At 44.6% G+C, this 24,576-nt stretch overlaps 1 protein-coding gene across 3 annotated transcripts in view; it reads left to right on the top strand.

The window, feature by feature from the left end:
* Positions 1-2,043: 2,043 nt before the first annotated feature.
* Positions 2,044-24,576, top strand: part of ACSL1 (acyl-CoA synthetase long chain family member 1) — a 58,231-nt gene continuing 35,698 nt past the window's right edge. For 2 of the 3 annotated variants that reach the window (XM_048847927.1, XM_048847928.1), the window contains exons 1-5: positions 2,044-2,152; positions 12,276-12,504; positions 21,306-21,420; positions 21,868-21,932; positions 23,664-23,765. In XM_048847927.1, the coding sequence (XP_048703884.1) occupies positions 12,310-12,504; positions 21,306-21,420; positions 21,868-21,932; positions 23,664-23,765 (477 nt within the window). In that variant the 5' untranslated portion in view covers positions 2,044-2,152; positions 12,276-12,309. Of the gene's footprint in view, positions 2,153-7,574; positions 8,217-12,275; positions 12,505-21,305; positions 21,421-21,867; positions 21,933-23,663; positions 23,766-24,576 lie in introns of those variants that run through there. The other variant, XM_048847929.2, reaches the window with a different exon arrangement.

Raw genomic sequence — 24,576 nt, 5'->3', positions numbered from 1 at the left:
TCCCTCCGTCTGACCCTTTGATTGAGGGGAAGAGCGAGAGACCCGAGCCCCAGCCGTTGCCGCTGTGGATACCATCATCACTGTCACCTAGGAGGGGTCCTATCACACGTGGTGTACGTCCCTCCCACCCCCAAACTGCCCACCCCGCAGCCATGCCCATCTTGTCAGGCACTCTCAGGAGAGGGATAATCGGTGACACTGTGCGTGGCACTAGGTAACTCGAGGGGGTGAAAGACCATGAGTGTCGAGGAAGCCCCCCCGCTCTAGGACACCAGGTAACTCAGGAGGGTGGAAGACCACGAGTGTCAAGGAAGCCCACCCGCTCTGGGCCCAGGCTAGCCTGAACACTTCTGCCTCCTGAAGGCTGCTATGTTATACCTTGTGTTTGCTTTTGTTTTGTTGCATAGTTTTGCTTTATCCTTTTTGGTGACTCTTTGTAAGTGTTACACAAATCAAACTTTTTTCTGCTTCAAAAAGAAAACAACAACAAAAAACAAACACTCTCCTGCTGCCCTCTGGCCGTGCTGTATCACAATTGCAAGATGATGAAGTTTTGCAGGCTGTGAAAGTAAATTTGGAATCCATGAATGTCCTGTAATCACTGGCATGTGTTTGTCCTCAGGAAGTCAGGATAATACAAGAAAATCCACCATGGATGGCAACTTTATGGACTCCTCCAGAAACAAATCTAGATGTCTGAAAACTCCTTTATATTCTTTACTTCAATTTCTTTATCTGTGAGATGCTGAGTGTTTCCTGTGTGGTTGATCTCTTTCAGCTCCCACAGAGGACACTTTGAGTACTTTGCAAAACCAGGCCCTTATTTTCCAACCACTCTGACTAAAGACGTGGATGAAACTATGGTGGATTTTTACAGCTGTCTTACAATTGCACAGCTAGGGAACAATGTATGTACTAATTACTTGATGCTTGTTTGTAAAATCTAACAATGGAGAAAAATGCATGACATTGGTCACTGTGGTTTCAGTTTTTAATCCCATGTTTGACCTTCTGAATAGCCACTACCACATTTCTCTTCTTTCCATGTAAATTTGACTGGATTTTCAAAAATTCCTTTCTGCTCACTAAAGTGTGACCTGCTTCTGTATTTTTTATTTTCCTAGACATCTTCCTTTCGGGGGGGGGGGGGGGAGGTTGTTATATAAATATTAGTCTGTTTACTATACTAATGTAACATAGATTATACTGACCTAAAAGTGTCTATAAAGTTACAGAGGTGAGAAGGAAAGTGAATCAATGTTTGGGGGAAGTACGGCGCTGTTAGTCGTAGAAACAAACCTCCCCAGCTATGGTCCAGTTAGGAGCTGTGAAACTGTGAACCCACATTTGTGGATATGATGTGCACTTAGGCAGAGTAGAAGAAACCTCAGAGACAGGTATAAAGAACGTGGAGTATTTGTGGCACCTTAGAGACTAACAAATGTATTTGAGCATAAGCTTTCGTGGGCTAAAGCTCACTTCAGGACTGATGACGAGGGACACTGATTTGTTCCTGTGAGATCTCTTTACCCAGTTTCCCCGTAGTTGGAACAAGAGCCTACTTTGCAACTCCCTGTTTCGGAAATAGTTTTTTGTCTTGTCTTCTCCACCCTCCATTTTCAAAGCTTCAGCTGCACATATGCATTCTCTCCCTCCCCCGTACCTCTTCCATTTTCTCCCTCCCTGCCATTTAACTCTGGACCTGAGCAAACAGCTCTTGGCTCATCTCTAACGCCGCCTGGGGTCACGTTTGATTCCGGGAAGCACTGGGAGCTGGGCTCGGTCTGTGCAGCACGCTGCTGGGCCCGCCAATGGATCTGGCTCTTTCGGCCGCCCCCAGCCCGGACCCCTCTCTCCCCGGCCCTGTCCCCCACCCGGCCGCGGCGCTCCGGCCGCGCGCCCTGCTCTCGCTGGTTACTTGTCTTCGCCCAGGCCCTGCTGCCTCGCTACTGGCCCGCGGCGGCTCGGCTACCCCGCCGGCCCTAGCGCCCGCCGGCTCCGGGGGCAGAGAGGGGCGGGCGCGGCGCACACGCAACACGCCGCTCCGGCGGCGGCTTGTGGGGGCGGCTTAAATAGGACGGGCCGGGGGCCGGCGTTGCACTGTCAGGGCGGAGGGCGCTGGTTGACAGCCCTGTAGCTGCTACGCCGGGCGGTGAGTGAGGCAGGCGGCGGTGCCGTCGCCGCGGGCGCGTTGCTCCCTGCGGGGGGTTCGGGGAGGGGGCTCCGCTCGGTGCGAGCTGCCGCCTGGGCTCTTCCCGGGCCGCGGAGGCGCCGCGAGGCGATGCCGGCTCCTTCCCCTGCCCTGCCGCAGCCCGCCGGCGAGATAGCGCGAGGGGCCGGCGGAGCCCCTGGCGCTGCGGTTGTTCTGCCGCCTGCCCGGGCCTCTTGGGCGCTCCGCGGCTGATCGCTCTGGCTGACACGACGCTGTCTGTCTCCGGCGCGCCGGGGGAAGCGGGCGCTCCGGCACACCGGGAAGCTGGGGCTCTGGCAGGGGCCTCAGCCCGAAGCTGATCAGATGGCTTGAAAGCCTCCTCTCCATTTCCGTGTGTTAGGGAAGCGCCGGTGCAGCTAGTGGGCTGGCAGACCCCCGCCCCATCTCTGTGTCTCTGCCTGGTGACTGTGGAAAGCGGCTCTGTGCTCTTGGTTTCACTGCAGGACCGTTCATGTGGTGCTATGCCGCACAAGAGCTTGCACTCCACAAGCAAAGCCTGCACTAGTGCGAACAAAAGAGCACAAGTCTTGTGGGAGGGGACTTGGGTCTAGTTTTCTAGGGCAGTGTTTCTCAACAATGGGTACTCCTTTTCTTTTTGCAAATACAGACTAACGCGGCTGTTACTCTGAAACCTGTAACAATGGGTCTGTGGACCAGTGCAAGTCCCTGGGATCTCCTGGACACAGTTTAGGAAGGCAGCAAGCCAGTCCCTGGTATCAAAAAGGTTGAGAAATGGTGTTCTAGAGGATGTATTGCTGAACTTCTAAAATAGAAGTTACAGATATAGGGCCATGTGGTGGTGAGTTTCAGTGAAAACTGCCTAGTGACCCTCCTGTATTGGATCTCAGAAGTCACTCTGAAAGTGACTCTGTCATATCTAATTAAACAACCTCTGCTTAGTGCTAAGAAATGGTAGACTTGTACAGATCAGTGCTATGCTGTATTGTGCTACTGGGGTTATAGGTATGTGAGACTTCCCTTGGTATGAGTTAGCTTTCCCTTGTTTAAAGGGACACTAGAATTAACCCTCTAAGCATTGTAACATTGTTGCTTTTTAATATGTTACTGAAATGTGCTCCTCAGGCATCTGTTACTCTTCAGTTAAGTGAAAACTGGACTGGTCAGTGTTGTTTCTCTGGGTAACAGAGTGATATAACAGTGATACATGATCAGAGGTCCCATGCAGGGTTTCAAATCCAATCTGAGGCTGTTCTTGTGTTAAAGCTAAGGAAAGCATTAGATCTAAACTGTGTAAACTGAAGCTAGTTTGGTGAAAAAGTGGCATTTGTTTCTGCAGGTCTAGTTCTCCCTCCTTTCAATGACTGAGTAGAAACTCTACTCCAAAGGGATGCTGTCAGGTCAAACTGGCTTGAAGTTTTATATTTAAAGCCAAAAGCTCTTAGACTAATTCCTTTCTTTGTTAAATGTTGGTTGAGCAACACTGTTTAAACACACCTTTTTCTGAAGGGTCTATAGTCCAAACATTGTGGTGTTACTGTAATGTAGTGGTTCTCAACCTGCAGCCTGCATGTGGCCCAATTAACACACAGCTGTGGCCCAGCTGTGTGCTGAAGGCTGCCTGGCGGGTTTGGGGTCTGGGACTGCTGGCCACACTGAGGGTCTAGCAGTGTCCAGTGTCCCTGCTGCCCAGAGCTCCACTCCTGGCCTCACTTTGTGGAGGGGTCTATGGGCGGGAGGCACTGGACAAGGGGGGTGCTATGGTTCTCAACCTGTGGCCCAGGTAATACATTATGGGCTGCATATACGGCCCACAGTGATAAATAGATTGAGAACCACTGCTGTAATGTATTAGAGCTAGAAAGTGAAAATGATACTCTACTCTAATACAGGACCTGACTCTGATTCATCTCTGAACTGATGTAACTCTCAGGACTCTGTGTGCAAGCTAAAACAACTGATACCTTTATCATGCTACTTTCTTAAATATAACTGGATGCCTTTTTAAAATGGTTTTAATAACTAGTAATACAGCTAAGAATTGAACACTTGAACCAGAGGGTCCCTTATGTGTGGTATATGAACTTGTACAGCATTCATTATAAACCGTCAAAGGTAGACAGGTTTCAGAGTGGTAGAGTCTCTTAATACAGAATAAGGAAAATTAGCTTTTTAAGGGCTTCCTATTAAGTTGAAGCCACTAGTTTTTAAACATTCTACCCTTTTCAAAAATCTCTCATTCTGGTTTATTAATTCTTAAGTGATACTAAGTTGGGTTAATGTAGAATAACTTCTTTGTAGGACTAGGACTGTGTTTTAAGGGCAAACATAGTATCTTCAGATGTCAGTGTTCAACAAGAATGTGTAATCTCAGCACTCAAAGCTGTAGTTCCCAAGTTTCAAAGGAGAACCTATGGACGATCAGGCATATTTGGAGAATTGGGTTCAAAGGGGTGTCTGCAACATAGGTGTCTGGTGTGGGGTAGAGTCCAGGATGCCCTGGTTGGATCCTATGATAGGGCTTGATAAGGCAGTTACTTTAGACATTAACCTTTCCTATCTACTTTTCCGTACCTAGTTGGGAAAACTGTTCGAAAATGGCTTTAGCAAGCTTTTCTCTGGCTTACACTGTTCAGGCAAAGCAGTCTCTAACCCTGTTCTTAACCAGTTAACTAATGTTAATATATTTGTAATCTGGCTGGGGGCATACTCTTGGAGTGGCTTGGCAAGAAATTTTGGACATTGATATGCTTAAGTTTCCACAGGAGCCCTATGATGGTGTCCCCTGAATAGATATGTGGACATGGTTGGCAACGGGCTTTGTTGCAAGGATAGGTTCCTGGGTTAGTGGTTCTGTTTGGTGTGTAGTTGCTGGTGAGTATTTGCTTCAGCTTGGGGGGCTGTCTGTAGGCAAGGACTGGCCCGTCTCCCAAGATTTGTGAGAGTGATGGGTCGTCCTTCAGATAGGTTGTAGATCCTTGATGATGCGTTGGAGAGGTTTTAGTTAGGGGCTGAAGGTGATGGCTAGAAGCGTTCTGTTTTCTTTGTTGGGCCTGTCTTGTAGTAGGTGACTTCTGGTTACTCTTCTGGCTCTGTCAATCTGTTTCTTCACTTCAGCAGGTGGGTATTGTAGTTGTAAGAATGCTTGATAGAGATCTTGTAGGTGTTTGTCTCTGTCTGAGGGGTTGGAGCAAATGCGGTTGTATTGTAGAGCTTGGCTGTGGACGATGGATCGTGTGGTGTGGTCAGGGTGAAAGCTGGAGGCATGTAGGTAGGAATAGCGGTCAGTAGGTTTCCAGTATAGGATGGTGGTTATGTGACCATCACTTATTAGCACCGTAGTGTCCAGGTAGTAGATCTCTTGTGTGGACTGGTCCAGGCTGAGGTTGATGGTGGGATGGGAATTGTTGAAATCATGGTGAAATTCCTCAGGGGCTTCTTTTCCATGGGTCCAGATGATGTCATCAATATAGCGCAAGTAGAGTAGGGGCATTAGGGGATGAGAGCTGAGGAAGCATTGTTCTAAGTCAGCCATAAAAATGTTGGCATACTGTGGGGCCATGCAGGTACCCATAGCAGTGCCACTGATTTGAAGGTATACCTTGTCCCTAAATGTGAAATAGTTATGGGTGAGGACAAAGTCACATAGTTCAGCCACCAGGTTTGCCCTGACATTATCGGGGATACTGTTCCTGACAGCTTGTAGTCCATCTTTGTGTGGAATGTTGATGTAGAGGGCTTCTACATCCATAGTGGCCAGGATGGCGTTTTCAGGAAGATCACTGACTTCCTGAGGAAACTACAATCTATCGGTGGTGTCTCAAAGATAGCTGGGAGCGCTGGTAGCGTAGGGCCTGAGGAGGGAGTCTACATAGCCAGACAATCCTGCTGTCAGGGTGCCAATGCCTGAGATGATGGGGCGTCCAGGACTTCCAGGTTTATGGATCTTGGGTAGCAGATAGAATACCCCAGGTGTGTCTGTGCAGATTTGTTCTTGTGCTTTTTCAGGGAGTTTCTTGAGCAAATGGTGAAATTTCTTTTGATAACCCTCTGTGGGATCAGAGGGTAATGGCTTGTAGAAAGTGGTGTTGGAGAGCTGCCTAGCAGCCTCTTGTTCATATTCCAACCTATTCATGATGACGAGAGCACCTCCTTTGTCAGCCTTTTTGATTATGATGTCAGAGTTGTTTCTGAGACTGTGGATGGCATTGTGTTCTGTACAGCTGAGGTTATGGGGCAAGTGATGCTGCTTTTCCACAATTTCAGCCCGTGCACGTCGGCAGAAGCACTCTATGTAGAAGTCCAGTCTGTTTCGACCTTCTGGAGGAGTCCACCTAGAATCCTTCTTTTTGTAATGTTGGTAGGAAGGTCTCTGTGGATTAATATGTTCTGAGGTGTGTTGGAAATATTCCTTGAGTCGGAGACGTCAAAGCTCTTGTTGTGTGTAGTTTTTTTTGTTTTTTGTTTTTTTGTTTAAGCCCTTTGAGGCCACTGGCTACTAATGTAAGTTGATCAGTCTTTACTAGGGGTATGTCTAAACTATGAAGACTATACCAGCATAGCTACGTTGCAGGAGCTCTGGCTGGCAGCATCCTGTAGACACAGCCTACAGCAATGGAAGGGGTTTTCATGTTGGTGTGGGAACACTGCCTTCCCAAACAGCGGTAGCTATGTGGATGGAAGCACTCTTCCATTGGCATAGATGCATCTATACTGGGGGCTAGGTTATTATAGCTATGTCAGATGGTGTGGATTTTTTCATACACCTGACTAATGTTAGCTGGTAACTTTTCAGTATAGGCCAGACCTCTGCCTGGGTGGGAGGAGAAGTTCAGGAGAACTTGCTTTCGTAAGTGCTAGATTAATTTCCTAGACTAAACTTAAGTCTGTATGCATCATATTAAAAGGACCATCTCTTGAGGTGGGTATCGGTTCCTGCAGCGGCACCCTCTCCTGTGCTGTGGTTTCATACGTGGCTGGAATGAGGTTCTAGACTGGGTCTCTTCCTCATTCAGGCTTTTAGACTTGGGTACTACAAGAACATCCCCTGCTAACTATGTACAGCAACATGCAGCAGTAAAAGGGGGAGAGGGGGAATGTAATGAATTGATGGCAATCCAGGTGCATTGCAGTACACTTAATGTAACAGCAATGGCCCACTTAGACATAAGTATAGTCTGGTAACTTTTAGAGGGACACTTTCCAAATGATGGGAGAGGGGAAATCTTAGCAGATATCACTCAATTTGTAGGAGGCAGCAGTGGCAATCAACTAGAGCAAGTTTCCATAGTACTAGTCACTAAACCTTTCTTTAGTGCAAGACTCACAACCCCTTTGCTAGCCATTTTGCCAAATCTAAATGTTTGGCTATGTACACACTACAGCTTACATAGGTGTAAGTTATGTTGCTCAGGTGTGAATAAGCTTCGCCCCCCCAAGTGACATAAGTTACACTGACCGAAGTGCTTGAGTGTATATCGCTATGTCAGTGGGAGAGCTTCTCCCACCAACATAGCTACCCCTGCTGGTGGGGCTGGAGAACTAAGTCAACAGGAGAGCTCTCTTCCATCAGCTGAGTGTCTGCACTAACAGGACTACAGTGGTGCTGCTGTAAGCTCGCATAATGTAGCCATAGCCTTTGGGTGGAGAGAAACTATTGGTTCTTAAGTTTTCTCTCTGCAATACAGAAGCTGACTGCTACTCTCCTGTTTTCTTCCGTTGCACTGGAATGATGTCTGGTTACTGATAGACAATAGGGGAGTGCTTAGCCCTCTGTAAATAGATCATTGTACACCATGAGTGGGAGGAGCAAAGAATAGCAGTATCTTGCCAATTTTGCTTACTGCCTCAAATGATTCTGTCCTTGCTGTGAAGATCAGTCTTGGATGCTGTGCTCGTTACTTATGTGTCAGAAGGAAGCTTTCTTTGCCTGGGTGGCACAAAAGATTTTAACAGAACTGATCTGAAGAGCTCAGAAGGATTCTTTCTCAAGTGGAAAGTCAACTCTGCATGTCAGTATTTGGAAATTGATGCTGTTTCCCTAAAGGTAGGTATATTACAGAGTCTCTTTCAATAGAGTAACTTGAGAAAAGATCTAACCTATTTTCTTTCTGCCAAAACCCACTGCAAAACTAGCTGCTAATCTTGGTCATGGTACAGTAAAAGCTTCTTAATACTGTCTACTTTATATGTGAAAACTTTAAACTCTCTTGCATTATATGTCTTCAGGTGCATCTCTATGTGCTTATCAGTTTGAGCATCACAAGCTTTTATGCTCCACAGAGTGAGTCTGCTTCCTTTAGGGCAGAGATTCTCAACCTTTTTCTTTCCGAGGTCCCCACAACATGCTATAAAAACTCCATGGCCCATCTGTGCCACAATAACTGATTTTCTGTATACAAAAGCTGGGGCCAGAGTTAGGGGGTATCAAGCAGGGCAATTGCCTGGGGCTGCCATGCCACAGGTGGCCCACATGAAGCTACATGGCTCAGGCTTCAGCTTCAGCCCCAGGTGGTAGGGCTCAGGGACCTGGGCTTCAGCCCCATGTGGTGGGACTTTGGCTTTCTGTCCTGGGCCCCAGTGTGTCTAATGCTGGCCCTGCTTGGACGCCCCCATGAAACCTGCTTGAGGCCCCCTATGGGGCCCTGGACCCCTGGCTGAGAACCACTGCTTTAGGGTGTACTGCTATGTCTTCCATTCTACAAGGAATGGTGCCACTTGCTACTCCTGTCATGTTTGACTAGGGTCCTGCATGTCACATTACATTCTCTGCCATTCAGATATCAGGATAACAAGCAAACAGCTTACTCAAAGGTCTCCAGCTTGCTAAAAGAGCAGTAATTAAAGATAATGTTGAAGTAAAAAGAAAACGGTACAGAGTTTAGGCATAGAAGTTTCTGGTTATCCGGGAATAAGGTACAGATTATCAAGGGGTGCAAAATTCGGTTTAGGAGCGGGTGGCGTAAGGAATACAAAACCTGCAATTTCCCCGATTGGGGGTAAAAGTTTAACAGCTCAATGTCTGTACTTTGACCCATGGGGGTATGTTGTCCATATAATGGCTATATTCAGGTGTGGAGTACAATGAGTGGATACGATGATGAGAATGGATCTACTCTCATTTGGTGGGATTTAATGTTCAATGAGTTTATGGTTCCAGTTCATATGGTCCAATGGAAAAAGTCTCTCAGTCCCTTTCCCATAGTTGATGCACGATGCTGTACCGGCTCTCACCTCCTGGTACTGTCGGTGGCCGGTGATGTGTTCGATGTAGATGTCCCTGGACCATCGGATGGTGTCCAAGACCATGAGGCTCCGCATGAGCCGTGCGTAGCATCGACCGATCCCACAGGTCTGCAGCACACGCTCGTTGCAGGGGTCCCAAGTGCCCAGGGCTCCAAATGAGTCACCTGATCTTGCTGACTTTCCAGCACTATTTAACCTTGATAGCAGTGTGCTAGACCTGCCAATGACCAATAGATAGGATTGCCCATCTCTAAGAAAACAGATGAAGGATTGAGGTTGGCATGCAACAAAAGCAAGTGATCAGCCAGCTTTTGTCTTGCCTGTTTAAGGACTGGGAAAAAATTGATTCGATTTCTTAAGGAGGCACTTGGAGATGAGGATCAAGCCTGCCCTGTAAGGGATGGGTGTGGGGTCTAGACCCATGAGTGGATTGTATGGGAGGTGTCACAACAAAAGGGGGAGACCTTTCATCTTATGCTGATGCTGACTAGCTCATCTCAGATGAGCTAAGTTTGGCTGACATAGGGCCTTGAAGAAAAGGACCAGGTGCTAAAGTGTGTCTACTCTGGGTTGGGGGCAGGGAGACCTTTCAGCACCAAGTATGTGCCTAGGCCAACTAAGTTGAGCTCATGGGCCTTGCATTATGGGGCTAAAAATAGCAGTGTAGATGTTCCCCCTTGGGTGGCTCTGGGGGCTCTGAGGCCTCCCCCACACCCTCTTGCTGAGTTTCAGTGCTCAAGCTGAGTCGGTTGACCCAGGCTCTGAGACCTGTGTGCACATCCTTAATTTGCCTCTGTAGTGAAGACAAGGCAATCAGAGCTGCTGGGCATTGTCAGAGTGAAGTAGGTGAAAGGTCCTGCATCTTTGTGTTTTACTTAGTGTTTGGCATTTGTGAGTTATACACTGGTCAATCTGTTCTTCCTATGCCTGTGTGGCCTTACCTTCATTACAAAAAGTATTCACTAGGGGCTTGTCTACACTGGCAATTAACAGTGCTGCAACTTTCTCACTCAGGGATGTGAAAAAACACCCCAGTCAGCACAGGGCACTGGAGGCACAGTGTGGAAACCAGCTAAGTGACTTCCCATAAGTCACAGTCCTTCCAGAGCCAGGAATTGAACTGAGCCCTAGACTAGTGCCCTAGTTACAAGACCATCCTTCTCTGCTCTCCTACTGGTGTTGTGAAACCCTGAACTATTTCTATGACTATTTGCAGTCTCTGGCAACCTAATTCTTCTCCAAACACTTGTGTAGACCTCTTGTGAGCTAGACTGCTCTCCTATTGCCTAGTTGAGTAACTCATTGCAGTAACAGATTTTAAGATTGTAAACTGAGACCATTCTGTAGCAGTAACATTTTAAAGGGAACCATATCGTGCTAGCATACAGCTAACTAGCATCCTGAATTTAAGTGTAATTTTCATATCTATTTTTACACTAGTAAACACCTACTTTATCTGGTGTTCAGTCTTTTTACAACATACTATATTAAAGTCAAATATGTTCACATTCTTTAGTTTTGCTTTGATCTAACTTCACAATATTCAATAAGGTTTAACAGCTTAAGCATCTGAGTAAATAACTACCAGCTTCCAAAAACAGTATTTGTTCCACATAACATCAAAATATCCACTGCATTTTTTTCCCTCTAAAAGCCTATTGACTCTTCCTCTTGTGGTAGGAGGCGTGAGCTGGCAACAGACGTTTATGAATGTCACGGCCAGTTGTGAGTTTCTGAGACAAACATTGTGTTCTTGTCTGTTGCCCTTTTGTGCAGTGGTGTGACTCCAGACTCTCTTGCCATTGGCCTGCCCTCCCTCCCCTGAATAACTTGTCTGCTAGTTACCTTTAGCCTAGTGGGCAGGAGCTGTAGGGCTCAGCATGTGACTAATGGCCTGAGAGACCTTGGCTGAGAAGAAAGCACCAGCTGAGCTGACAGCAACACTCCCCTTCCCGACCGACCTTCCCCCCTTCCTCCCCCGCCCCCCCCCCCCCATGGTCTGTTCTTGCTGCTTTATGTTGTCTGTTAGTATTTGAAGGCAGAGAGAGAAAGAGAAGGCTCTCCTGTGCTTTCTCCTGTACATAAGCAGCAGATAAAATCTACTTCCTATGCTTATTTACATTGCCTTGCACTACTACGTAAAACCTTGAAATGTCAGTTTGTCCTGCTGGGTGAACAAAGATACACTGATGTCATGATGGGAAATGGGATGCCTCTAACATGTCTGGTGGCTCTTCACAACTGACCTATGACGACAACTCACTTCAATTAGCTATGGAAAGTTCAGCATAAAGGCTTATCTTGCTAGACTTGCAAGGTGGAAAATGCTGCTGTTGCCGTGCTACCATGGCATTAAGGTGCTCTGCCACTAACGTTCTGGCACTCCAAGGCATAATGTTCAAATGCAGGCAAAAAAACAAGAAAGCAGATGCCGCCACCTCTGATTTCTTGATATAACCCCCAGATTAGATTCCTAATGTTGTAAGACTGCTTCAGCAAAGCTGTTTTGTAGATAATTATTTTATGTGTGCCAAAGGCACAGTCTACTGTAAACAACTCTCCTTTTGAGAGGTAGAGTAGCAGTTCAGTTAAAATGTGGCACATGCCAATAATTGGTTTAGAATTAGGATATTTTAAAGCTCTGATCCATCCACTTTTATTTAATAAACTAGTCCTATTATTATCCAGAACTGTTATTGGATTGACTAATAGTTGCTTATCTGAAATTACTGATTTAGTGCTGAGAAAAGTATTGTTCAGTAACTGAAATTGTAAGACCATGTATATCCCTCTCCTGTTGGGGAGGGGCAAGTGGAAAGGGATTATCATATTATGTAAAAGGTATTTCTCATATCAACAGCCGCCAGCATAAGGAACAACTGCAACCGACCACGATGCAAGCACATGAATTGTTTAGACATCTGCGAATGCCAGAACTTGATGATGTCAGACAGTATATACGCACTCTTCCAACAAACACATTGATGGGGTTTGGTGCATTTGCAGCTCTTACAACATACTGGTATGCAACCAGACCCAAAGCTCTGAAACCACCATGCGACTTAGCCATGCAGTCTTTGGAAGTAGAGGTAAGTGCATTTCTGTCTAGCCATGCCTGTAGTGGGCAGCTTTAAAACCTGGGGATACTACAGTGGGAAGGATCACTAACCTCTGTGTGGAGTGTCTATGCCTGGAATGTGCTCTCTTCCTGCATGGGGCAGGGGAAAAACTTTTTACATGAATCAATTTCTTTAGGCTGCTGAATTCTTTCCACTCTTAGTAGAATAACTTGAGTTCCTTGATGCTAATTGATATTAGGCTTCATTCTAAATTATTTCCCTAATATTTTGGTTTAATGATTAGCACAGAAGCTTTGTCAGAACAGATAAACATGAAACCACTTTTCTTCCTTAACCACCTGGTTAAGCAGATGTCCATCTAAAGAATTATTGTTCTTGGTCAGTAGGATTCAGTTGCAATAGGTCTCTTCTCCAGGTTAGTGTTACGTAAGTATATAGACCGAACACTTGAATATTCCTGCTGTTGGAGTTAGTTTTAACAGTTAGAAAAAGATGTAAGATTTATTGGCTTTTGGAAAATGGCAGACTAAAAGCTATCTGTTCTCTCCCCCCCTTAAGTTGATCAGTAATAAAAGATGTGTTCTGGGCTTCTTGGCAAGACTATCTGATATAGGTGTGCCCTTAAAGGTCTGAATTAAGTAACTGTCAGATGTACCTTTTTTGTACACACAAGTCAGCAATCTGTTAAAACATTTGCCTGGATTTTGTTCTGTGGTGCTAGATAGTACTCCTGCCCCTTGCCAACAGCATGTATTAGCAAACCGTGTCATAGCTCAGTATTGCTTTCTTAGTAATGGATAAAGATACTTGTCCACACATGAACTGTGGACAAGAATATCACACTGGGTTAACTAGTTAAACTTCAGCATTTGGTATGCATCAACTGAGTATGTGGATAGACTTGTTTAAGCAGTAGCTTATAATTGGGGGCTTTCAATAGCTGAGCTAAGAAGACTTTAGGACAGAGATTGGCAATTAGCATTCTGGAAGGATACTTCTGATCTCTCCTCCACAATCTTGGTTATAGTCTTCTCAGTCCCAGGATCTTCTCGGGGGAGGTTGCTGGTGAGCTATAGGGATACACTGGTGGTGGTTCCTCCTTCCTTGTCTCTTATAGAAAAACCTGGGATTCAACTGCCAGAATAGTGAAAAGAGTCTGAGTTTCAACTTCCCTTGATAGCCAAGACAGTCAATACTGTTGGACTGTAAAAGCACTCAAAATATGTTAACAGCAAATGTGAAGCCTCCTATTCTAACTGGACTTCTATCTGTCCATAACTAGTCATTGTGTACTACTGAAGTTGATCTAGGAATACTAATGTGGAATCCTGTTAATACAAGTTACCTTTAACTTAGTAACTTGTCTTAAGCTTCATAAAACTGAAGTAAGAGCAGAACCAATAACTAAACTAACACAAAGTAATGTGTAAAGTTGCTAAAACGTAAGAATTGTAAGAAAGCAGACTCCAGCCATACAATCCTCCTGAAAGATGGACATCTTGTCTGCAATATTCCTGGGTGTGATTTTTAAAAATCATACTCTTGGATTTTGTTTGCTGGCTTCTCCATTCAAAAGGAACTACAATGGCCCAGTAAAAGTAACAAAACAAGTCTTTATGTTCAGGAGAAGCTTCAATAGCATGAATTGAAAACAAGAACCATTTTCTACTGATAGGTATCTGTAATGTACCCATTGTACTGGTATGAAACTAGTAGTATGTACTCCTATACTGGGAGTAGTAGTCAAAGCAGGAGTATTAATGTACTTTTTTTCAGTGAAGTAACTACACAGTTTAACTTAGTGGTGAAACAATTTGTCACAAGCAGCAAAATCCCACCAGCTGCTTTCAGATGGCTTTCAGCACTAGTTAGTGGTATCTGTCATGATTGACAGAGCTCTAAAAGTGGAGCTGGAAGAAGTGGTGTAGAGCAGTGGCACTCAACCTTTCCAAACTACTGTACCCCTTTCAGGAGTCTGATTTGTCTTGTGTACCTCAAGTTTCACCTCACTTAAAGACCACTTACGAAATCAGACCTAAAAATACAAGTGTCAGCACACATTACTGAAATTGCTTACTGTCTCACTTGTACCATATAATTAATTGGAATATAAATACTGTACTTACATTTCAGTGTATAGTATATAGAGAAGTATAAAGTCATTGTATGAAGTTTTAGTTTGTACTGACTTCACTAGTGCATTTTATGTAGCCTGTTCTAAAACTAGGCAAGTATCTAGATGAGTTGAGGTACCTCCTGGAGACCTCTGCATACCCACAGGGGTACATGTACCACTGGTGTAGAGCAGTGGCATGCAACAGGCTGTTCTGGTAGCTGAGCAAAGAGCTAATGTCTCCAAGTTACAGGACTGGCAGTGAGAGCTTATAAAACTAGAAAGCTCTCGTCCTTTAGGGATCTGAATTGTCACTGGTTCCTTGGGCAAACAGGACCCACTTGACAGTGGTCTGGAACTTAATAAAGCAAGTTCTAGACCAGAGGTGGGCAAACTACAGCCCACAGGGCTGTCCTGCCAGGCTCTTGAGCTCCCGGCTGGGGAGGCTAGCCCCTGGCCCCTCCCCCACTGTCCCCCTTCCCCCACAGCCTCAGCTTGCTGTGCCACCAGTGCTCTGGGCAGCAGGGCTGTGAGCTCCTGCCCAGCAGTGTGGCAGCATGGCTGGCTCCAGCTGGGTGGCATGACTGCAAACATGCTGCTCTGGGTGGCATGGTAAGGGGGCAGGAAGTGGGGGGGGGGGGAAGGTTGGATAAGGGGCAGGGGTTCCTGGGGGGGGGCGGGCAGGGGACAGGGGGCGGTTAGATGGGAGGGAGCTGTCAGGGGGTAGGGAATGGTGGGGATGGATAGGCGTGGGAGTCCCAGTGGGCCTGTCAGGAGGCTGGGGTGTGGATAGAAGTTGGGGCAATCAGGGGACGGGGGGCAGTCAGGGGGTGGGAAGTGGGAGGGGGCGGGGGCACAGCCTTCCCTACCTGGCCCTCCATACAGTTTTGGAACCCCGATGTGGCCCTCAGGCCAAAAAGTTTGCCCATCCAGTCCTAGACCATAGACAAGTACATAAAATGCAGTCTCTGAGCAACTTATTGCTTCTCAAGCATAATCTAAATTGGCTCCCATCTCAAATGGATTCTATAGTTGGAATCATGAGTCCATAATATTAACCCTTTAAATAACCCCAGTATAGGAACAACTGAGATCTGTATTGTACTGCCTAATGCCAGACTTGCTGGATTACAAATAAGGTAACACTGCACTGGAATGACTCAGTAAAAATTAATCTAACAAATTACAGTAGTGGTTGAAGAAATTTCATTTTGGAGGACTCATTGGAAACCTACAGAACTTGTGAATTGCCAAGTAAACTGTACAAGTCAATATTCTTAATTTTATCCAAAAGACCTTACCACAGTACCACAAGACTAGACTGTTGTATGAAAGTAAATGACAATGATAGGGAACTATGTCTTAGAAGTCAATTCCAAGTATTCTGTAGTAAAGTTTGTGAAACTAGCATTCTAGTAATAGTAACATGAAATCTCATTACAGTATTTCTAAATCTCAGCTGAGAAAGAGGCAGAGTTAACAGTTCTGTGGACCACTTGGTTTCTGGATTAGTGAGGTGAAGTTCTAGAATGCATATTTTAAAACTTGTACATTAATAGTAACTTCTACTCTAGAGTTATCAAACTTTCAGCGGTTGTTTTTTTTTAACCCAAATGATCACATACATAGCACAATAATCGCCTTAACTTCACTTAACCTAAATCCTGACTTCTAAAAATAACCCAGACTAAACTAATCTTATCCAGTCTAGCCTGAAAATCAGGAGTTTACATGCATTTCTTGCACAGGTATTCTGCCTCTAAAGAACAGTTGGTGTATTACAGGTATTACAATAACTATTCACAAGTAGTTTGAGTGGTGAAGTTGCCAAATTCTAAGTGCTAGAGCCAACTACTCACATTCTGCTCTGCGTTTTTAAGGAAGGACGCTGACCCTCTGATGGCTGGTTTTACTTTAGAAAGATATCATTGCTAGCACTCATTTCCAGCTATGCCCCCAGCAATCATATAGGCATTATTGTAAAAGCTTGTCCCTGACACTCTGATCCTATTTGCAATCCAGAAATCTTATTTAAGTCACACTTTATGTATAGCTGAACATAAAGCTTTTTGTAAAATTCCAAAGGCATGTAGCTAGAATGATACTGTGCTATCCTGGCTGTAACTTGTCTCAGGAGCATTATCCAGTGATAACCACGTCCCTAACTGTGCATGTATGTGCAGGCACACTTGAAACTGCCTAGTCAAACCTGTATCATTCTAGCTACATGACCTGTTACCCGTATTGAAGGATGTCTGAACAATAATAGCTGTTAGCTTGATAGCCACACGCCTTGCCCAAGTAACTGTGTAGAACTCAGAGTAACAGCCGTGTTAGTCTGTATTCGCAAAAAGAAAAGGAGTACTTGTGGCACCTTAGACTAACCAATTTATTTGAGCATAAGCTTTTGTGAGCTACAGCTCACTTCATCAGATGCATACTGTGGAATGTATGCACAGTATGCATCCGAAAGCTTATGCTCAAATAAATTGGTTAGTCTCTAAGGTGCCACAAGTACTCCTTTTCTTTTTGTGTAGAACTCCACATTAAAATCTGAATGCACAAAAACAGGACAGGGAAGGAAAGGAATATCTTCAAAATGACCATGCACATTATGCTGTTTTTTGGCTTTCTCTCCAGGCCTCAAACTGTTTGTGGTAAATTCTCAAATTGCTGCACTTCGAATGTATGTAAGTTATGTCAAGGGCCTAATTCAGAATATATGGACAGGTGCCTTCTCTAGCACTTTTTTATAAATCCAGATAAACATTAGGGCATGCTAGTGACCTTTAGTGTCTCTACAGATGTCTAACTCTTCCAGTTGTTGTATGGCCCATATCATGCATGCAACATTTGAGAGCTCAGTGGGCTATATTTCTGGAAGACCCCTTCATGGTTGCTAGGTGCATTGCAAGGATTGCAACTTGCCCTAATGGTTTTTCAAGGATGTAGCTGCAGCCAAGAGGCTCTGTTGCAGGGGATGGGGGTTGTTCTTCATCAGTGAAGAGATACACAGATAGCTTATTGCCAATAAACTGCAATACTAGAGGGATTTCTGACCTGCAGACAGTCCTATTTTTCTAGATCAGGTGGAGGATTGGGGCGGAGGGGGGGGGGCAGAAATCAGATGAAAGGTGTCCCACCTTGAAGGACTTTAGGGCAAACATTTTTAAATGTGGATGACTAACTTTAAGGGTCTTGAAGGGTGGTGTGTGCTCAGAACTGAGCTGTTAACATGCCTATCTATGAATAGTCATCAAGTTATACACCTAGTTTGAAATTTACTTAACAAGTACATTCTGGGCAGTTGAAATCACTACTGCTGCTGAGAATCACCTGCCAGTGTGCTTCCCTCTTAAGCAAACTGAAGGTGAACAGTTCCTTGGCTCTTGAGGATGCAAACTCAAGCATCTCTTGGTGTAGATACAATCTTGTTTCATGGTGACCACGCTAATCTTAAATACAACCCCAGTCAACAGGAAATAAACCAGTGACTTTAAGTGGGAGCATCTCTCTTGCTGTGTCAAATGACAAATCTGAGTTAATCCATAGATCAAAAGTATGCGTGGCTCCTGTAGGTATTCAGTAAGGGCACACATATCCAGGGGCCATGTAGTACCACTTCACCTGTGAGTCGGTATTCTAAATGCCTGTGTTTTTAAGCAGAATAGAAGCCAATGCTTTGACTTCACGACACAACATTTTCAGGCCTTAAAACTTCCACTGCATGTCACTATGGTGAGTCCTTCTCAAACACTGTGAGTGGAGTTGGCCATTCTGCAGGATTTTTATCTCCCCATCTTGTATTTGCTGTAAGAAATTGCTACACTTAATCTGAGGGCTTGTCTACATACAGCTAGCTCCCAGCAAGCTGGGATGTGAATCTACACCACACACTAGCCAGCTGTGGACAGCCTACGTGTACCCTGCTGACGTGTAGTTCATTGGGAGTAGCTCAAACTTTGGTCTACTCTAGGCAGTCCATGGCTAAAGTTTGAGCTACTTCCAATGAACTGTTAAGGCATGTCAGCAGAGTACACACAGGCAGTCCATGGCTGGCTAGAGTGAGGTAGATTCACACCCCAGCTTGCTGCAAACTGCCTGTGTAGACAAGATTTAAGATGAAATAGAGATCTGTGCCTAAATCAACTTCAGTAATATAACCTTTAGAACTCTAGCTTAGCTTCCAGTTCAACTTAGTTCAGGTCATGTTCCACAAATAACCTGTAGCAGACTGATTAGGTAACACAGGACTTTCTGCTGGGTCCCATGAAACAAATTTGGCTCTTGTGTTTGGAATAGGAGTGTGCACAAATTCATGAGTTCCATTTTCTGTGTCTGAAGCCTATTGCATAAGCTATTCAATTCCTAAAACTAGAAACTGTGAAATAGCTGAAAAGAAAAAGCTTTAAGGTTTTCAGTGAACATGAATAAGAGTCTCAAGTACACAGCACTCCATGGAATACAGTACAGTGAGCCGCCTTCTTATGCTTGTACAGAGGAAAGGAAATCTTAGTGATGTGTACTTTTTGTGGCATAAGTAAAGGGCTTAAGTATGCCAGTATGCTTCTGAACTTAGGTACTATAGGAATACTAAGTGTCTGGAAGGGGCAAGTCAAGTGAAGAGACTTCAGAAACTTGTTTTCAGTCTAACAGTGAAGGAGTGTCACTGAAACTGCACAGTAAACATACAGAGTTTGACTTAAACCAGTGTAATTTGTTCTGCCATTAAAACTCTCCCTGATGAATTGCTAGTATATCTAATAAATTGTATTTTCCTCTTCCTTGAACTGCCAAAGTGTACATAATTAGGTAATTGACTGTCTCCTAGTGCTCAATTGAGAATACCATAGACCTTGAGGAAAAGCCTAGACTAATACGTGAACAATTCCATGTGTAGAAGTCCAAATGCAATGTATACCACACAGGCACTGATTCAACTAGTCCAAAATTTGGCTAGGCAATAAAGCCTAGGTGTCGGCTCTGAACACTGCTACTATTTAAGAGCTTACTTGAAATCCTGTGCTGATCTAAGTAGATCAGAGGCTTTCAAACTTTTTTTTCTGGCCACCCAGTTGAAGAAAATTGATGCCCGCAACTCAACAGAGCTGGGGATAAGGGGTTTGGGGTGTGGGAGGGGTTCAGGGCAGAGGGTTGGGCTGCAAGGGTGAGGGGTTTGGAGTGCAAGAGGGGGCTCTGGGTTTGGGGGGGCTCAGGCTGGGGAAGGGGATTGGGGTGCAGGAGTGGGTCAGGGCTCTGGGCTGAGGGTGCAGGCTCTGGGGTGGGGCTGGGGATGAGAGGTTTGGGGTACAGGAGGGGCTCTACTATGGGGGGGCTCAGGGCTGGGGCAGAGGATTGGGGCATGGGGTTGGGGCCCTGGAAGCAGCCAACAGCAGGTCTGCCTCCTAGGCAGAGGTGCGCGAGCAGCTCCACATGGCTCTCCCACAGGCACCACCCTCTCCCAGCTCTCATTGGTTGGGAACTGGCTAACGGGAGTGTGGAGTCCGTGCTTGGGACAGGGGCAGCACATGGAGCCCCATGGCCCCCCGCCTAGGAGCTGGACCTGGTGCTGGCCATTTCTGGGGTGCAGCAGAGTGTCAGAACAGGTAGGGACTAGTCTGCTTTAGCTGGGCAGCACCACCAAAAGGACTTTTAATGGTCCGGTAGACAGTGCTGACCAGAGCCTCCACAACCCAGTGCCTTATATTCCATGACCCAGTACTGGGTTGTGACCCGCAGTTTTAAAACACTAAAGACAGTCTAGTTCAGTGAACAACTTGGTAGTTGGGGTCTTTCAGATAGAGATGAGTTGCACTGATGGTGAGAGCAACATGCATAATTCTCATATGTAGAACTTGAATTTCTTAAATAGGCATTCTCAATCAATAAAAGTACTGTAGGATTTTTTTAAGTGGTAGAATGAATCTAGAGAATAAGCTATGAACTTGAACTCTCAAGTTAATTGCTAGCTTCTCCTCTCAGCAGACACTAGCATATTTGAAAAAAGGAGGCTTCCTAAATTCCAAGATATGTTCTTAGTGGCCTATAAAAACTAGATCAGACAACTGGTTCTGAGTGCCTTAAAAAGGGAGTGTAAAAATCAAACTTATGGATGCTGGAATAGGGTTAAATAACTTGTACCTTGTGCTCAAAGCTTACTTCCTGTTCTGGTTAGGTGGTTCTTGTAACCTAATATGGACTTCAATGAGGTACTACTGAGGATCTCTTAAAATAAAACTTCTCTCAAGAGTTGACTTGTTAAACAGTGTTATAAAATAGATGAATGCAAGCTTGCTTACAAAAGCAAACAAGATCTCAAACTTTAAGTGCATTGACTCTTTCCTCAAGTGTGTCCAGAGGTGAGGAAGCTAGAAGGAACTAGCTTTTCTAAATGGTGCACTTTACTTAGTGTGTGTGGGGGTTTTATTTATTTATTTATTTATTAAATACCGGGCTCTTAGAGAACAAGAGTGCCATGGCCAAATTCTGCCCCTTCGTGCACCTATGGTACCTCATTCTTGCTGTTACTTTTAATGATGGGACTCATGAGAAGATCTTTCTAGATTTCATAACTTGCTCATCCCTTTTGAAACATTTTCGATCTTAGACTAGCCACCAATATCTTCATGTTGTCATTCCTGTCTTCCAATATGTCATTAATCTTCCTAGCTATAAACATATATACCCCTTTTTTTAGGGTGGTGAGCATGCTCGAAGATCATCCCTGCTTAATAGTGATGAGCTGTTGACATATTACTATGATGATGTGAGAACAGTCTATGAAATCTTTCAAAGAGGTTTGGAGGTGTCAAGTAAGTTTATAAAAAGTAGTCTCTTTGCTGTCAAGAGCTAACTTGTAGGGTTTGAGACAAGTGAGGCTGCAGGATAAGATGTTATCCTGTTGTTCAGTAGACAAATAATGCTCTAGCATATTAGGAGGTCAAAGGTAGTGTTTCAGAACTTGGGAAAGCGAAACAGACTGGTGATCTGATGTGAAGCAGGGCTGTGCAAGAAAAGTCCACCCTAGAGCACGCTCTGTTCAGTCTACGCTGACCAAACAGGAACAAATGTGGGTTTGGCTTCTATAGATGTCCATTGGGATCTAGACCAGAGGCCGATAGTCTCTTAAAGGCTAATCCTGACAGGCAACTAGCTGAACTGAACAGCTAAGGTATCAAATAATTGAAAGGGAGAGAACAGAGTTCTAGCCTGAACAAAACTGGAATAACTGTTACATGATTTTTTTTCCTTTCCCAAAGATAACGGTCCCTGTTTGGGTGTTAGAAAACCAAATCAGCCATATGAATGGATCTCTTATAAAGAGGTAAGCAGCCATTCTAGTTCTCTATCTTAAAACAAGTTGGGTTCCCCCCTGGTATAACCATTAGTATAATACCAATGATGTAAGAAATCTTGTAACTCTGCAGCTGTTTCAAGTAGTATCTGAAATTCATGCTGCTGTGACCCCACAAAAAATATTGCGAGTAGATAATTTCTAACAATGTCATTCTAATAAGACACTGCACTCTAGGGACAAGAGCTAATATAAAAAGGGAAATGGAGTGAAAAGCATTTCACAGGAGCCTGTGCATTTTAGAACTATAAATCTGAGTATGAACAGTCCCAGATACTATTGGGGGTACTTCAAATCACTGTACAACCCTTCAGATCCGATCTTAAGTTAATCACTTCAAGACTGTTCCTGAGAGCTCTATTCCATAGCCCTGACCTATTCAAAAGGAAGCATTTTCCAGATGCTGCGTAGACACCCTTTTTACCAGTCCATCTAGCTCAGTGGTTCTCAACCGATTTACCATTGTGGGCCACATATGCAGCTCTGTGTGGATGTGGCCCACACAAAATATATATACTACCTGTATGGCCCTGAGAATGTCACATGGGCTACAGCTGTGTCTTGATTAGACTGCAAGCAGCCTGCTGGTTTAGAACTAGCAGTTGCAAACACATGATTAACGCCACACTGGGAAAACCCTGGATTTAAACTTTAAAACTACTGTGAGACTCTCCAAAAAAACCAGATGTGTAGTATTGTTGGGGGAATGTACAGAATGCAAGTAGCAGATAGGAAGAAGTGATATGCTTATTGACATAACTGCTAAAGATGTCAAAAGCTGTGGACTGGCCCTAACATAAAGCTTTTAGAACAGCAGTTTTAAAACTATAAATATATATAGTCTAAAACTCGTTGCATCATCTTAAGGTTTAGAACTATGAGAGGTTCCTTGTCTCTCCAGTTGATGCTTTTATTGGGCTCCAAACTTGTGATAAGGCTTTCCTAGAGTGTATTGCTACACTCCCTAAAATCTTCCTAGATGCTAGAATTTTCAGTTGGAGGAAGCAGGGTCTCCTTCAGGAAAGATGAGCCCATCAAAGTCCTTCCTTTAATGGACATCTTCACATTATAGGATGGTGGCTCTTTATCACATGTGCTTTACTTAGTCACATGGTGTATACATCCTTGTGTAGCATTCTGAATCTAGATTAAAGGGCCAGGATGGTGAGTCCAACTTTAGACCAATCAGTGGAGATTTGGCTGTAGGCATGATACTAGAACAAAACTCAGAAAAACTGGTTTAAGGAACAGCTATCCGGAGGAACCCAGTTTCAAGTACTGGAGAAAGATTTGTATCATTCAGTGCTTATCTGAATTGTGAACTAGATGGATGACATGCACTCTCCATGACTGAATCAAGCAGAACTTAGATGTTGAAATCATTCCAGTATTACATCCCTTGGGTGGACTGCAGATGTGCAGAGTCCAGCTTCAGTCATATCCACCTGAGAGCCCTCAAGAATAGTGTCCTGAAGTGATTAACTGTTAACCACTGTGCTGTGCTCTACTGTTAAACTGGAGTAGGTTGACTGATGGCTATTGTAATGCCTCTCATCTAAGTCATGGAAACAGCCAAAAATAAGGCCTACTAGACTCTCTCCTGCCTACACTTTAAATCTCGATACCCCGTGTAAAATCAACAGATTGAGATGTGGTTTGCTGAGGAGTTTTCTGTTAACCTTAGTTGGCTTTCTGTTTTAGGTCTCAGAGAGAGCAGAGTATGTGGGTTCAGCACTACTCCACAGAGGCTACAAGCCAGCTCCAGACCAGTACATAGGAATCTTTGCACAAAACAGACTAGAGGTAACTAACTGAGGAACATGCAAGTTAAACTTAAAAGAAACTGACCCATTCACATTCTGAAACTATTGGATAGTGTGCCAGTCTCCTGTAAGAGAAATGCATTGGGGGTAGAGGGGTGCTCATGGAGGCCTACAATTCTACATGTGGCAGCTGTAACTAGGAAACCAAGCTTGGCATCTAGTGTATAGTAGTTATTGCTTCCTTGTGACAGACCCATTGGCACAGACTCTTACCAGAGCCACATCTAGAAGGAAGGGGTAATTACAAAAGATGTAGGGAATCCCAGCGGACCTAACTCACCTCACCCTTTTCCACTAAACACTCTGGACTTCAGAGAGGAGACTTATCCCTCATGTCCACAGTTTGCTAGTTTGTTGCCCTCTAAAACTGGGTATCTCATTTTGAGTGTGGATTAATATTTAAAATGCTTAGAAATCTGTTTAGTATGGTGTGTGTGTGTGTATATAAAACTATAAGCCATACTTGTGCTTGCTAGTGTCTTGAAACTGATTTTTAGCAATTCCCCAGAGCTGCTAACCTCTCATAGGCAAACGCTAAATGCTATGACGCATCCAAGTGTCTGTTCATGCTGCAATACCATGGACTACAACCTTACCAAATGCCTGCCACTTCTGTGTAGAATCTGCTCCATTCTATTAAATGCAGTGTCTTGGACCTTACCTTTAAGTGAGCTGGAAGTGAGCCCACCGTCCTTTTCCAAAGGATAGTATGTTCAACTGGCAGATATGGAATGACGGTCTCAAGACTTCTAAACATGAAACACTTCTAGTGTCTTTTGAGACAATATTTA

The sequence above is a fragment of the Caretta caretta genome, chromosome 4 (assembly GCF_965140235.1).
Source record: "Caretta caretta isolate rCarCar2 chromosome 4, rCarCar1.hap1, whole genome shotgun sequence".
NCBI lineage: Eukaryota > Metazoa > Chordata > Testudines > Cheloniidae > Caretta > Caretta caretta.
The sequence above is the reverse complement of the archived record's forward strand: the minus strand, read 5'-3'. Positions and strand labels throughout refer to the sequence as shown.